Source organism: Bombina bombina, chromosome 5 (assembly GCF_027579735.1).
Source record: "Bombina bombina isolate aBomBom1 chromosome 5, aBomBom1.pri, whole genome shotgun sequence".
In the NCBI taxonomy this organism is placed as follows: Eukaryota; Metazoa; Chordata; class Amphibia; order Anura; family Bombinatoridae; genus Bombina; species Bombina bombina.
In genome coordinates this window covers 1,143,901,409-1,143,917,969 of record NC_069503.1, presented here as the reverse complement: position 1 = coordinate 1,143,917,969, position 16,561 = coordinate 1,143,901,409, and the positions used below count along the sequence as shown (strand labels likewise).

At 41.0% G+C, this 16,561-nt stretch overlaps 1 protein-coding gene across 1 annotated transcript in view; it reads right to left on the bottom strand.

The window, feature by feature from the left end:
- Nucleotides 1–767: 767 nt before the first annotated feature.
- GPAA1 (glycosylphosphatidylinositol anchor attachment 1) overlaps nt 768–16,561 on the bottom strand; it is a 68,773-nt gene continuing 52,979 nt past the window's right edge. The window contains exon 12 of the mRNA XM_053715973.1: nt 768–851. Coding sequence (XP_053571948.1) covers nt 768–851 — 84 coding nt within the window. The remainder of the gene's footprint in view (nt 852–16,561) is intronic.

Sequence of the window (16,561 nt, the reverse complement as noted above, 5' to 3'; positions counted from 1 at the left end):
CCGCAGACCAAGATTTCAACCATAAGGCTCTGCGTGCTAAGACGGAAAAACCCGAACTCTTAGCCGCCAATTTGGTAATCTGCAGAGAAGCATCCGTAATAAATTAATTAGCTAATTTAAGAGCTTTAATCCTATCCTGTATCTCTTCCAAAGAAGTCTCAGTTTTAAGAGATTCTTCCAGAGCATCAAACCAATAAGCAGCCGCACTTGTAATCGTAACAATGAAGGCCACCGGTTGCAATAGCAACCCCTGATGAACATAGATCTTCTTAAGGAGGACTCTCCAATTTCTTATCCATAGGGTCTTTGAAAGCACAACTATCCTCGATAGGAATAGTAGTTTGTTTAGCCAAGGTGGAAATAGCTCCTTCCACCTTAGGGACCGTCTGCGAAGAGTCCCTAATAGCGTCAGCTATATGGTACATCTTCTTGAAAACGGGAGAATGGAATACCTGGTCTCTCCCATTCCTTAGCAATAATCTCCGAAGTTCTCTTAGGAACTGGAAAAACATCAGAATAAGAAGGGACTTCTAGATATCTGTCCAACTTACTCAATTTCTCTGGAGGAACCACAATTGAATCACAGTCGTCCAGAGTCACCAAAACCTCCCTCAATAACAGGCGGAGGTGTTCAAGTTTAAACCTAAAGGAAACCACTTCTGAATCTGTCAGTGGCAAGACACTTCCTGAGTCAGAAAGTTCACCTTCGGATAGGACCTCCATACCCTCCAATTCAGAGCCCAGGGAGGGTACATCTGAGATCGCCATCAAAGCATCAGAAGCTGTATTGACCACGTGGGTTTCCTTTCTTCTGTGTTTGCCTTGAAATACGGGAAAGGCAGATAACGCATCTGAAAGTGTAGATGACATAGCTGCAGCTATGTCCTTTAGTGTGATTGCAGCAGAAGCTGCAGAGGTACTTGGCTCCGCTTGAGCGGGGCGTTAAGGGCTGTGACGGTGGGGAGAAAGTTGCAGCATACTCTGTATCTCATCAGTAGAACCCTGAGAAACATCTGCTTTTGTCACATTTTTATCAAAGAAAATTTGCTCTCTAAACTGTAATGCCCTCTCAGTGCATGAGTGACAAAAAATAACAGGAGGTTCTACATTGGCATTCAAACACATGGAACATGTAACGTTCTGAAGATCTTCCATGATAACAAATAAAGCAGAGGCAAATTTTGGTTGTGGTTCCTTTAAATATGTCACCTGTTGTACTTAGACATAAAAAATATGAGAACAGCCTAATATGACTGTTGTCAATATCTCCTAAAAACAGAGCGTAACTGTGCCTTTAAAATATAAAATTACACAATTTTACTGCACAAACACTCTAACAGTTAGTCCCGAAACAGAGCGTAACTGTGTCTTTAAAATCACACAATTTTACAGCACCAACACTCTGACAGTTAATTCAATCTACTTGGAATAACAAATGACAAAAAACAGTGCACCTCTTCGCCTCAACAGCTCTGCTGAGGCGCCTACCTGCCCCCACGGTACACCGACCACGTCTACCCGTTCTGCAGAATGCCTAAGACCGCCTGCTTTAACATTCAACCATGCAGTCTTAGCAAGCACCAGAGTCTTCAAGCTTATTGCCTATCGGATGCTGGGATCCCTCAGAAGAAACAACTGCGCAGCTTCTCAAGCGTGCGAACGTTAAGCCCCACCCTTCGTGGGCCGCAAAAAAAACCATGTCTGAACCCCTGCTGAACCAAGTGAAAAACCAAATGCTGGTCAAGATATTCCTAAACGGAACCCCAGTAAAACACACTGCCTACACCGGAGTACAATACCAAAACTCTGAAATTCAATGTCCCCAGCGTCTCGCCCACAGCACCACCAAACAGGGCAATTAGTTCAGAAAGAACCCATATCACAATTACGGTCTGACATGATACTTGAAAGTCAAAAGTCACAGAGTAATGAGGGAAACCCCTGTGTTGGGCCAGGCTGAGAACATGACTATCCTGTGAAGGGGCTCACGCCCTGTATATATCCACACATAAATTAGTGGCCCAAAGGAATTAAACCCTTTAAAAATACCAGTTACTTATTCAGCAATGGCAAAATGTACATAGCGGCAAGGTTGGCACCTGTTTGTTTGCCATAGTAAGTGTTGGGGCAGGCTGAGAACATGTCTATCCTATGAAGGGGTTCATACCCTTTATATATCCACACAAAAATTAGTGGCCCAAAGTATTTTAACCCTTTCAAAATACCAGTTACTTATTCAGAAAAGGTAAAATATATGAGGTGGCAAGGTTGGCAGCAGTGTTTTTACTATACAAACCGTTGGGCCAAGCTTAAAACACAAGGATTGTATAAAGAGGCTCACACCCTGTATATATCCAGAGAGAAATCAGTGGCCCAAAGGATTTCATCCCTTTCAATATACAAGTTACGTATTCAAAAAATAACAAAAATTGTGCCATGTTCACCAGCTGTCCGTTGCAATATAACATGTATTAGTATAAAATATGTTTGTTTAGGTTTTGGGAATGTGTATTTTATTGAAATTAAAAATAATTGTAGATATTTTGTTTATACAGTTTTATTTGGCTGAAAGTAACCAGTTGCCGAATACGAAGTTGGCTGAAAAAGAAGCCAACTTCAGCGAATAAGAAGCTGGCCGAATAAGAAGCCAACTTCAGCCTCATCCCTGGTTGCCAGGTGGAATGTTAGCATAGATTGCTGGAGAGACAACAGAGACTACTCTGCGAACTCCAGCAGCTAACAGCTACCAAAACTCTTACTCAAGAGGATTACATGGACACAGCATTACTCCAGCCCTGTCTTGAAAGGAAAACTACCCATTAAAGGACTTAGTGCTCTGAAGAAAATATTTAACTATCTTCTCACTCCTCCTTTTGTCAGGAAGGCAAAGAATGACTGGGGGGTTATGGAAAGTGGCAGGGATTGTATTCACGCTTTTCACTATTTATGTTTAATAGAATTATTGTTGCGATATAAAAGTCTTTGTTGCTTAATATTTTCACCAATCCTGGAATAGGGAGCGTCCTGGAGATTATTTAATTGGATGATGAACAAGGTTGGGGAACAAATCAATCTCTGTTATGGGCTTTAAATAAGCTGGAAGTAGTTTCTCCAATGAACGTTTTCCCTGAGACATCCTGGACACCAATTTGGGAGGAACTTTTCCAAGGAAGCATATTCTCTATGGAGGACTTAAGGTGGTAACTATTACACGCACCTTCCCATGAATGGATTATACAGGCTCACCACGCTGAGTCTCCTGTGCGGTTAACATTGGACTAAACACCCACTTCATATGTCCGTAAACTATGCTATGTCTCTAAGTGCTTCTGAATTTAATTTTTTGGCACTATTTTGTAAAATTCAGCCCTGTACTAGTGGCGTCTTAATATATCTGGGGGTGCACATAGATCCTATACATTTTGCTCATAATGCCCATAACTATTGTATTATAGTGGTATCCTCTGATAGATGTGCTATTATAATTATTATTCTTTATTTATAAAGCGCCAACAGATTCCGCAGCGCTGTCTACTTTATTCTTCTCATTACTAATTGCATTAGATGGAGCTGCTCCTCTCTGAATGTATTTTATATTAACCATAGTTCTTTTGTTGGTTTTGATCTATTAAATGGTTTATTTTTCACTACTTGTTGGCCAAAGAGGATAGGCACTGAACTTATCACAAATGTTGTGCATTAATAAAGAGTATGCTGAAGTCTTTGTGTAGTTACTTATTGAGTCTCTACTTCTTCTCTCACTTTCAATGATTTAAATAATTGGAGGTAAGGGTCTGCATACTATTCCCTTACAAGGGTTGTAACACTCACTGTATCACTTTGGGTTCATAAAATAAATTAATTAAAAACAAATTAAATTTTCCTATCAACTTAAATTTGATACTTAAGCTTTGCTGGGGTGTCTTTGCCTCCTCCTGGTGGCCAGGAGCTGAATTCCCAACAGTAATGAATGGTATTGTGGACTCTCCATGTCATTGGAAAGAAAAACAGAGTTCAGGATATGATTGCTTGTGTTAAATGGTCACTGGTTAATGGCATTTATGTAAGTTCAATTGGCAACTTATTCTTTGTAAATCAGGGACGACCTTCAGTTTGGAGTTTTGTCTTCTTTTAACCTCATCTATTATGTTACTATGTTATGTGACACCGGATGCTCCAGTGCGGTCGTCCTCTCATACTACATTGTGAGTGCTCTGAAAATAAATTCATTTCTAAGGACTTTTAATTAAACAGCACAAGGGTCAAGTGTAGCTAGGCTGTACCATACAGGTAGACTTTGCAACTCATGGGCAATATGATGTCCTTTAGGATTTTTTTTTAACCTCTATACTGAAAATGAAGCTCATGCATGACAGTGTGTTTACAGTAACTACTTATCCTTTACTAGAAACATGGTGGGAGTAAAATAAAGGCTAAATCAGCTTTATAAAGTAAAGTGTATTAAATAACATACTGGTGCTATGCTCTATTAGGTACTTATTTAAAAACAAAGCTTTTTTCAGCACAATATTATGTGCGCTGGTTTATTACGGAGTACAAAACATGCAAACATAAAGCACACTGGGCTATGAATGTGAACCCCTTAAAAAGCGGTGTTCTGTTTCTCTTGTTCTAAATAAAGGTTTGAAGATTAACCATTGCTGGTGCTGTTGCCATTATGCTCGACTGTATTGATTGTATGGGACATGTCTCCTCCCTGGCAACTTGCACGGCTCTGCTGGATGTGCTGAACTCCTATCCTTGTTTTGTTAAAAAAACAGACAAAGTACAGAGTATGTCGTCCATCATTAAGATCTTAAGTCCTGTACTTTGCTGCTTCCTGGGCTGAGACAGCACAGAAATAACACTATAGAGGTTACCCCGGGTGAGCGCGCCCGGGTGGGCGGAACTACAGGGGGTGCAGAGGTCGCAACTGCGACATGGCCCCTGAGGGTGGGGGCCCAGCTTTAAAAAAAAAAAAAAATTAAATAAAAAAACGTTGACCTCCCACTGCCTGCACTGATATCATGTGAGTGTGACATGATGCTTTACTAGTGTCTCTGACTACACGGGTTAGTGTTTCTGTTTTACCCATTGGTGTTTATGTGTGTGTGTGTGTGTGTGTGTATGTATGTATGTGACTGTGTGTGCATTGTGTATGTTTGTGGAACAAGCAAATTACAGACCTTGTTAATACAGCATAGGGGGGCGGGGGTAAACAGTGTCAGTCTATACAGTACCACTATATACAGTACGGGTGGGGGGGCTGGACCATGTCACAGACTACTGTGGTCACTTTATAAAGTACTAGAGCGGGTAGGGTCAGGCCAGCCATCTCACAGGCAGATTACAGACTGTGTCACTGACTCACTATATACAGTAATGGTGGTTTAAACATTGTCACTATATACAGTAATAAGGGGTCAGACCATCTCACAGACTGTGGGCACAGGGTACCTCCTTTTGCAGACATGTAATCAGGTTCACATTTTTTTTTCTGTGTTAAATGTTTTTTTAAAAAAGATAAGTATCAAATTCACCCTTTTTTGGGGGGGGGGCCTTCTTAGATTCTTGCACCTGGGCCCTGTGGTTTCTATTTATGCCTCTGAATTGGAATGTTGTTTAAAAAATTATTATCTACCTGAATCATGATTAAAAATCCTATGGGTTTATTTTCCCTTTAAAGGCAGCACTTTCACATATTTATAACAAATCTGATCAAATTAAAAAATATGTGGTTTACAAAGATACACTAAATATACAAACTGTTCCATGGTTTTAACATGGAGCAGAGCATTTCCTGTTAGAGAGAAATACACCTCCATTTGAAGGAATTTCAGGTAAAGCAGAGAGCTTGAAGAGTATAGAAGTGAAATGTAGGAAAGTACAATAGAAAACAAAATGTATTTGATTATTTAGCAGATGGTGAATGTGAGATAACGATTTGCTGCAAGAAGTGGTCGGGGGAAAAAATTGAGTACTATGGGCTTAGGTTTGCCTTTTAAACCCCAGGACTTAAACCTCAAAATTTGTTCACATGCGCGCCTGAATACGTTAATACTATGTAGTACTTCGGGGGTTACTAGATTATATGGCTAAGACGTTAACCCTTTATGTCATCTTTAACCCTTTATGTCATCTTAAGAGAGGTCAATTAAATGGAAATATAAGTCAAAATTAAAATGTCATAATTTGTTGAAACTTGGTTCCTTTCCATAAAATGTAAATATTTAAAGAGTCACAACAGGTATTGGGCTTAAAGGGACATTCCAGACATTATTCAGTTTTGAATAGAAACATTTTTGTAATTTACATGTATTAGCAAAAATGCTTCCAATAAAAGCTATAGCTGTTTCAAAAGTATATTTAAGTATGCACCGTGCACCAGCATTTTAAACACAACACTTGGCTAGAGAGCCTAGGGTGCTTTTACCATCTGGTAATGACTCAATTTGTTAATTACTGACATGATACAAAACCTAACTGGTTCTCTGAGCAGCTTCCTTACTTAAAATGCTTGTGCACTGAGAACAACTAGCTATACTACACATGCACGAGCAGAGAAAAATATTAAAGGGACAGTCAAGTATAAATTAAACTTTCATTATTCAGATAGGACTTTTAATTTTAATTGACTTTCCAATTTACTTTTATCATCAAATTTGCTTTTTTCTCTTGGTATTCTTAAACTAAACATAGGTAGGCTCATATGCTAATTTCTAAGCCTTTGAGGGCTGCCTCTTATCACATGCTTTTTAAATCTCTTTTCAACACAAAGAGACAGAAAGTACATGTGGGCCATATAGATAACACTGTGTTCAGGCACAGAAAGTTATTTAAGATCTAGCACAATACAATGCTAAATTTAAGACAATAGATAGTAAACAGTCACAGTCATGTGATCAGGGGGCTGGAAGAAGGTTCCTAGATACAAGGTAATCACAAAGGTAAAAAGTATATTAATATTACTGTGCTGGTTATGCAAAACTGGGGAATGAGTAATAAAGGGATTATCTATCTTTTAAAACAATAACAATTCTATGGTTGACTGTCCCTTTAACACTAAAACAGTGATAAATTTAACTAGAATCATTTTAACCAATAAATGTATATTGCAAGTATGTTTCTATTAAATTTTTTTAATTAATCTATGGGCAGGGACAGAACTACACGGGGTGCAGAGGTCGCAACTGCGACTGGGCCCCAGTTTAAAAAAAAAAATACAAAAAAACAGAATTTATGCTTACCTCATAAATTACTTTCTCCAACGGTGTGTCCGGTCCACGGCGTCATCCTTACTTGTGGGATATCTCTTCCCCAACAGGAAATGGCAAAGAGTCCCAGCAAAGCTGGCCATATAGTCCCTCCTAGGCTCCGCCCACCCCAGTCATTCGACCGACGGACAGGAGGAAAAATATAGGAGAAACCATATGGTACCGTGGTGACTGTAGTTAGAGAAAATAATTCATCAGACCTGATTAAAAAACCAGGGCGGGCCGTGGACCGGACACACCGTTGGAGAAAGTAATTTATCAGGTAAGCATAAATTCTGTTTTCTCCAACATTGGTGTGTCCGGTCCACGGCGTCATCCTTACTTGTGGGAACCAATACCAAAGCTTTAGGACACGGATGAAGGGAGGGAGCAAATCAGGTTACCTAAACGGAAGGCACCACGGCTTGCAAAACCTTTCTCCCAAAAATAGCCTCCGAAGAAGCAAAAGTAACAAATTTGTAAAATTTGGCAAAAGTGTGCAGTGAAGACCAAGTCGCTGCCTTACATATCTGGTCAACAGAAGCCTCGTTCTTGAAGGCCCATGTGAAAGCCACAGCCCTAGTGGTGTGAGCTGTGATTCTTTCAGGAGGCTGCCGTCCGGCAGTCTCATAAGCCAATCGGATGATGCTTTTAAGCCAAGAGGTAGAAGTCGCTTTTTGACCTCTCCTTTTACCAGAATAAACAACAAACAAAGAAGATGTTTGTCTGAAATCTTTTGTAGCCTCTAAATAGAATTTTAGAGCACGGACTACGTCCAAATTGTGTAACAAACGTTCCTTCTTTGAAACTGGATTCGGACACAAAGAAGGTACAACTATCTCCTGGTTAATATTTTTGTTAGAAACAACCTTTGGAAGAAAACCAGGCTTAGTACACAAAACCACCTTATCTGCATGGAACACCAGATAGGGTGGAGAACACTGCAGAGCAGATAACTCAGAAACTCTTCTAGCAGAAGAAATAGCAACCAAAAACAAAACTTTCCAAGATAGTAACTTAATATCTATGGAATGTAAAGGTTCAAACGGAACCCCTTGAAGAACTGAAAGAACTAGATTTAGACTCCAGGGAGGAGTCAAAGGTCTGTAAACAGGCTTGATCCTAACCAGAGCCTGAACAAATGCTTGAACATCTGGCACAGCTGCCAGTCTTTTGTGTAGTAAGACAGATAAAGCAGAGATCTGTCCCTTTAGAGAACTTGCAGATAATCCTTTCTCCAAACCTTCTTGTAGAAAGGAGAGAATCCTAGGAATTTTTATCTTATTCCATGGGAATCCTTTGGATTCACACCAACAGATATATCTTTTCCATATCTTATGGTAAATCTTTCTAGTTACCGGTTTTCTGGCCTGAACCAGAGTATATATCACGGAATCTGAAAACCCACGCTTCGATAGAATCAAGCGTTCAATCTCCAAGCCGTCAGCTGGAGGGAAACCAGATTTGGATGTTCGAATGGACCCTGAACAAGAAGGTCCTGTCTCAAAGGTAGCTTCCATGGTGGAACCGATGACATATTCACCAGGTCTGCATACCAAGTCCTGCGTGGCCACGCAGGAGCTATCAAGATCACCGAGGCCCTCTCCTGATTGATCCTGGCTACCAGCCTGGGAATGAGAGGAAACGGTGGAAATACATAAGCTAGGTTGAAGGTCCAAGGGGCTACTAGTGCATCTACTAGAGTCACCTTGGGATCCCTGGATCTGGACCCGTAGCAAGGAACCTTGAAGTTCTGATGAGACGCCATCAGATCCATGTCTGGAATGCCCCATAATTGAGTTATTTGGGCAAAGATCTCCGGGTGGAGTTCCCACTCCCCCGGATGGAATGTCTGACGACTCAGATAATCCGCCTCCCAGTTTTCCACACCTGGGATGTGGATCGTAGAAAGGTGGCAGGAGTGATCCTCTGCCCATTGAATTATTTTGGTCACTTCTTTCATCGCCAGGGAACTCCTTGTTCCCCCCTGATGATTGATATACGCAACGGTCGTCATGTTGTCTGATTGGAATCTTATGAATCTGGCCTTTGCTAGTTGAGGCCAAGTCCTGAGAGCATTGAATATCGCTCTCAGTTCCAGAATGTTTATCGGGAGAAGAGACTCTTCCCGAGACCATAGACCCTGAGCTTTCAGGGATTCCCAGACCGCGCCCCAGCCCACTAGACTGGCGTCGGTCGTGACAATGACCCACTCTGGTCTGCGGAAGCTCATTCCCTGGGATAGATTGTCCAGGGTCAGCCACCAACGGAGTGAATCTCTGGTCTTCTGATCTACTTGAATCATTGGAGACAAGTCTGTATAGTCCCCATTCCACTGTTTGAGCATGCACAGTTGTAATGGTCTTAGATGAATTCGTGCAAAAGGAACTATGTCCATTGCTGCAACCATCAACCCTACTACTTCCATGCACTGCGCTATGGAAGGACGAGGAACAGAATGAAGAACTTGACAAGTGCTTAGAAGTTTTGACTTTCTGACCTCTGTCAGAAAAATCCTCATTTCTAAGGAATCTATTATTGTTCCCAAGAAGGGAACTCTTGTCGACGGAGACAGAGAACTTTTTTCTATGTTCACCTTCCATCCGTGTGATCTGAGAAAGGCCAGAACGATGTCTGTATGAGCCTTTGCTTTTGACAGGGAAGACGCTTGTATTAGAATGTCGTCCAAGTAAGGTACTACTGCAATGCCCCTCGGTCTTAGAACCGCTAGAAAATCCTTGGAGCAGTGGCTAACCCGAATGGGAGGGCCACAAACTGGTAATGCTTGTCCAGAAAGGCGAACCTTAGGAACTGATGATGTTCTTTGTGGATAGGAATATGTAGGTACGCATCCTTTAGATCCACGGTAGTCATAAATTGACTTTCCTGGATAGTGGGTAGAATCATTCGAATGGTTTCCATCTTGAACGATGGTATCCTGAGAAATTTGTTTAGGATCTTCAAATCCAAAATTGGTCTGAAAGTTCCCTCTTTTTTGGGAACTACAAACAGATTGGAATAAAATCCCATTCCTTGTTCCTTTATTGGAACTGGGTGTATCACTCCCATCTTTAACAGGTCTTCTACACAATGTAAGAACGCCTGTCTCTTTATTTGGTTTGAGGATAAGTGAGACATGTGGAACCTTCCCCTTGGGGGTAGTTCCCTGAATTCCAGGAGATAACCCTGAGAAACTATTTCTAGCACCCAGGGATCCTGAACATCTCTTGCCCAAGCCTGAACAAAGAGAGAGAGTCTGCCCCCCACTAGATCCGGTCCCGGATCGGGGGCTACTCCTTCATGCTGTTTTGTTAGCAGCGGCAGGCTTCTTGGCCTGCTTACCCTTGTTCCAGCCTTGCATCGGTTTCCAGGCTGGTTTGGGTTGTGAGGCATTACCCTCTTGCTTAGAGGATGCAGAATTAGAGGCCGGTCCGTTCCTGAAATTGCGAAAGGAACGAAAATTAGACTTATTCTTGGCCTTGAAAGGCCTATCTTGTGGAAGGGCGTGGCCCTTTCCCCCAGTGATGTCTGAAATAATCTCTTTCAATTCTGGTCCAAATAGAGTTTTACCTTTGAAAGGGATGTTAAGCAATTTTGTCTTGGATGACACATCCGCTGACCAAGACTTTAGCCAAAGCGCTCTGCGCGCCACGATAGCAAACCCTGAATTTTTCGCCGCTAATCTAGCTAATTGCAAAGCGGCATCTAAAATAAAAGAGTTAGCCAACTTAAGTGCGTGAACTCTGTCCATAACCTCCTCATATGGACTCTCTCTACTAAGCAAGTTTTCTAGTTCCTCGAACCAGAACCACGCTGCTGTAGTGACAGGAACAATGCACAAAATGGGTTGTAGAAGGTAACCTTGCTGTACAAAAATCTTTTTGAGTAAACCCTCCAATTTTTTTATCCATAGGATCTTTGAAAGCACAACTATCCTCGATAGGAATAGTAGTGCGTTTGTTTAGAGAAGAAACTGCCCCCTCGACCTTAGGGACTGTCTGCCATAAGTCCTTTCTGGGGTCGACCATAGGAAATAATTTCTTAAATATAGGGGGGGGAACAAAAGGTATGCCGGGCTTTTCTCACTCCTTATTCACTATGTCCGCCACCCGCTTGGGTATAGGAAAAGCGTCGGGGTGCACCGGAACCTCTAGGAACTTGTCCATCTTGCATAATTTCTCTGGAATGACCAAGTTGTCACAATCATCCAGAGTAGATAACACCTCCTTAAGCAGTGCGCGGAGATGTTCTAATTTAAATTTAAATGTCACAACATCAGGTTCAGCTTGTTGAGAAATTTTTCCTGAATCTGAAATTTCCCCATCTGACAAAACCTCCCTCATGGCCCCTTCAGATTGGTATGAGGGTATGACAGAACAATTATCATCAGCGCCCTCCTGCTCTTCAGTGTTTAAAACAGAGCAATCGCGCTTTCTCTGATAAGTAGGCATTTTGGATAAAATATTTGCTATGGAGTTATCCATTACAGCTGTTAATTGTTGCATGGTAATAAGCATTGGCGCGCTAGATTACTAGGGGCCTCCTGTGTGGGCAAAACTGGTGTAGACACAGTAGGAGATGATGTAGTATCATGTTTACTCCCCTCATCTGAGGAATCATCTTGGGCAATTTCATTATCTGTGGCAGTACTGTCCTTACTTTGTTTGGACGCTATGGCACAATTATCACACAAATTTAAATGGGGAGACACATTGGCTTTCATACATATAGAACATAGCTTATCCGAAGGCACAGACATGTTAAACAGGCTTAAACTTGTCAATAAAGCACAAAAAACGTTTTAAAACAAAACCGTTACTGTCTCTTTAAATTTTAAACAGAAAACACTTTATTACTGAATATGTGAGAAAGTATGAAGGAATTGTTCAAAAATTACCAAAATTTCACCACAGTGTCTTAAAGCATTAAGAGTATTGCACACCACATTTCAGAGCTTTAACCCTTAAAATAACGGAACCGGAGCCGTTTACAAATTTAACCCCTATACAGTCCCAGCTATAGCCTTTGCTGAGACCTAACCAAGCCCAGAGGGGAATACGATACCAATTGACGCCTTCTAGAAACTTTTCCAGCAACTTTCAGATCCTCACACATGCATCTGCATGCCCTGCTCTCAAAAAACAACTGCGCAGTAATGGCGCGAAAATGAGGCTCAGCCTACAACTAGGAAGGCCCCCTGACTGGAAAAGGTGTCTAACATAGTGCCTGCCGTTTAATAAACGTTCCCCAAGTTTATAAATGTGAATTGTCAGCATAAATATAAATAAAATGCCCAAATAAAGCAATCGATTTAGCCCAAAAAAATGTCTACCAGTTTTATAGCCCATATTAAGCCCTTTATTCTGTTTGCTTGACTAAGAAAATGGCTTACCGGTCCCCATGAGGGGAAATGACAGCCTTCCAGCATTACATGGTCTTGTTAGAAATATGGCTAGTCATACCTTAAGCAGAAAAGTCTGCTAACTGTTTCCCCCAACTGAAGTTACTTCATCTCAACAGTCCTATGTGGAAACAGCAATCGATTTTAGTTACTGTCTGCTAAAATCATCTTCCTCTCACAAACAGAAATCTTCATCCTTTTCTGTTTCAGAGTAAATAGTACATACCAGCACTATTTTAAAATAACAAACACTTGATAGAAGAATAAAAACTACATTTAAACACCAAAAAACTCTTAACCATCTCCGTGGAGATGTTGCCTGTGCAACGGCAAAGAGAATGACTGGGGTGGGCGGAGCCTAGGAGGGACTATATGGCCAGCTTTGCTGGGACTCTTTGCCATTTCCTGTTGGGGAAGAGATATCCCACAAGTAAGGATGATGCAGTGGACCGGACACACCAATGTTGGAGAAATTATTTTCCAATAAAAAATGTTGACCTGCCACTGCCTGCACTGATATTATGTGAATGTGACATGATGCCTCACTAGTGTCTCTGACTACAGGGGTTAGTGTTTCTGTTTTACCCATTGGTGTTTATGTGCATGTATGTATGTATGTGACTGTGTGTATGTTTGTGGAACCAGAAAATTACAGACCTTGTTACTACAGCATGGGGGGCGGGGGGTAAACAGTGTCGCTATTCAGTACCACTATATACAGTACGGGGGGGCTGGACCATGTCACGGACTACTGGGGTACGGGGGCGAATAGGGTCAGGCCAGCCATCTCACCGGCAGATTACAGACGGTGTCACTAAATCACTATATATAGTACTGGTGGGTTAAACAGTGTCAATATATACAGTAATAGGGGGTCAGACCATCTCACAGACTGTGGGAACAGGGTACCTCCTTTTGCAGACATGTAATCTGATTCACATTTTTTTTGTGTTAAAGGTAATAAATAAAAAAAAAAAGATATGTATCAAATTCACTCTTTTTTAGGGGGGAATAGGGGGGGGGGTCCTTCTTAGATTCTTGCAACTGTGTGCCTACATTGCATGACATACACCCCGAGATCAGCATATATCTGTGCATGTGAGGCTATCCAGTAGCAGTGCAGAAATAGTACTATAGAGGTTACCCCGGCTGAGCAATCACGGGGACATGTCAGTGGGTGTGCCTACATTACATGACAACAAACTTTGCATTGCGATTTTAATATTTGATTAATATTATGTTCCTCCAATTTTTCCTGCTTTTTTTTTTTTACTGCCCTAGAAATTATGGCATGTAGCATTCTACACAGTGATTGCTGCATAACTGCAGGAGCTCACGTGCCAATGCATTCCAGCATTTTTGGGGTAGTGAAAGAAAACTGAACATTTGGAGGAAAAATAGGGAAAATCAAATAAAGTACATTGCAAAGTTTTTAAACATGCAATGGTGTTTTGTTTTGTTTTAAACAAATTTTGCAATGTACATTTCATTATTTGATTTTCCCTATTTTCCTTTTTTTTCCTCACTGCCCAAGAAATGCTGGAATGCATTGGCAGATATACACGAGCTCCTGTAGTGATGCAGCAATCACTGTGTAGCATGTTACACTCCATTTGGTAGCGGAAATACACAGGAAAATTTTGAGGAAAAAAGGCAAATTAAGAAACTGCAATGCAAAGTGTGCAAAAACAGGACTTATACCAACATCTTACTGCTCATGATATCCGTGCCCAAGAATGGTCTAAGGTCAGGTATTGGAACTAGGATGGCAGCTCTGAGATTTGTGCACAGTGGGCATTGCTGTGAAGATATCTCAGCTTCCATATGCCCATGGGGTTTGTTCAGCCCTGTTAACAGTGTGTTAGAATAAATTAGAGCAATTTTACATTGCCTGTGCCAATGTAGCAATGCTGTACACAGTGTATGAATGACACCTTGGGACTGTCTGTCGGAGATGCTCACAACTGTTTCATAACATTACCTGGGGAAGTCGAGTCTGTGATGGCTGCAGGGGCTGCACTGGGAATCGTTTGCTCACGCTGACTCAATGTCCCACGCTCGCTCCTCTTCTCTGTGTATTCCAGTTCAGCAACAGCAGCCTTCTTGCTTGCGTCTTACAGTTCTGCATTCTTACCTCTAAATAAATAACATGCGCAGTAACCCTCCAGCGCCTTCTAATTGAATTAAATTGAACGCCTACAGAAATGTGCACATGCGTAGTAGCACCCCCTGCACTAATTAGATTGAAATGGGCACCAAAAGCAGCAATGGGAAGTAAATGAATCAGGCGTCTGGAAGAGGACCGAGGGCAGTGTGGTGGTGGGAAAAGGGACAATTGGGATAGACAAGGGGAATAAAATTAATGCGCCAAACACAATTTTGAAGGCGCCTGGGATAACCAAGCTCTGCCATATATGGTATCACAAGAAAGTCCCTTTTGCCAGTTAAAAACCGGTATATAATATGTATATGTTCATTTAACAAGAGAGAGGATAATTATGGTGAAACAATATAGAGCAAAATGCCAAAATCATCTGCGTCATTTAAAAAGGGACAGGAAACCTCAAGACTTCTTCATGATTTGGACAGAACATACAATTTTAAAACTACTTTCCAATTTACAAATTGACTTTATTATCTTGTTATCCTTTGCAGAAGGAACAGAATTGCATTACTGGCAATTAGCTGAACACATCGTTAGCCAATCACAAGAGATAAATGTGTGCAGGAACCAATCAGCAGCTAGCGCCCACTAGTGTAGGATATATGCGTATTCTTTTTCAATAAGGGATACCAAGAGAACAAAGCACATTTGAAAATAGAAGTGAATTTAAGTGTCTTAAGATTCCATGCTCTGATTCTTGCAAGTTTAACTGACCTTCCTATCCCTTTAAGCACAGAAACTGGGGAAAACCTGTGTGCTTAAGGGGTTAAGGGACATAGAAGTAAAAATTACACTTTCATGATTCACTTCTATTATCAATACTACTTTCTTTCTCTTCATCTCCTTTGTTAAATCCCAGCTTCTTTCCCTTACAGCATACTAACATAGGCTCACATGTCTTGCGCACTTTACAGTAACAATGTTTGTGACAATGTTATATGGGTGCTCAGTTAATAAGATAAGCATTAGGCAGGATATAATACATCCCATGAGGTTTGTGACAATGTTATATGGGTGCTCAGTTAATAAGATGTGCATTAGGCAGGATATAATACATCCCATGAGGTTTGTGACAATGTTACATGGGTGCTCAGTTAATAAGATAAGCATTAGGCAGGATATAATACATCCCATGAGGTTTGTGACAATGTTACATGGGTGCTCAGTTAATAAGATAAGCATTAGGCAGGATATAATACATCCCATGAGGTTTGTGACAATGTTATATGGGTGCTCAGTTAATAAGATAAGCATTAGGCAGGATATAATACATCCCATGAGGTTTGTGACAATGTTACATGGGTGCTCAGTTAATAAGATAAGCATTAGGCAGGATATAATACATCCCATGAGGTTTGTGACAATGTTACATGGGTGCTCAGTTAATAAGATATGCATTAGGCAGGATATAATACATCCCATGAGGTTTGTGACAATGTTACATGGGTGCTCAGTTAATAAGATATGCATTAGGCAGGATATAATACATCCCATGAGGTTTGTGACAATGTTACATGGGTGCTCAGTTAATAAGATAAGCATTAGGCAGGATATAATACATCCCATGAGGTTTGTGACAATGTTATATGGGTGCTCAGTTAATAAGATAAGCATTAGGCAGGATATAATACATCCCATGAGGTTTGTGACAATGTTATATGGGTGCTCAGTTAATAAGATGTGCATTAGGCAGGATATAATACATCCCATGAGGTTTGTGACAATGTTATATGGGTGCTCATG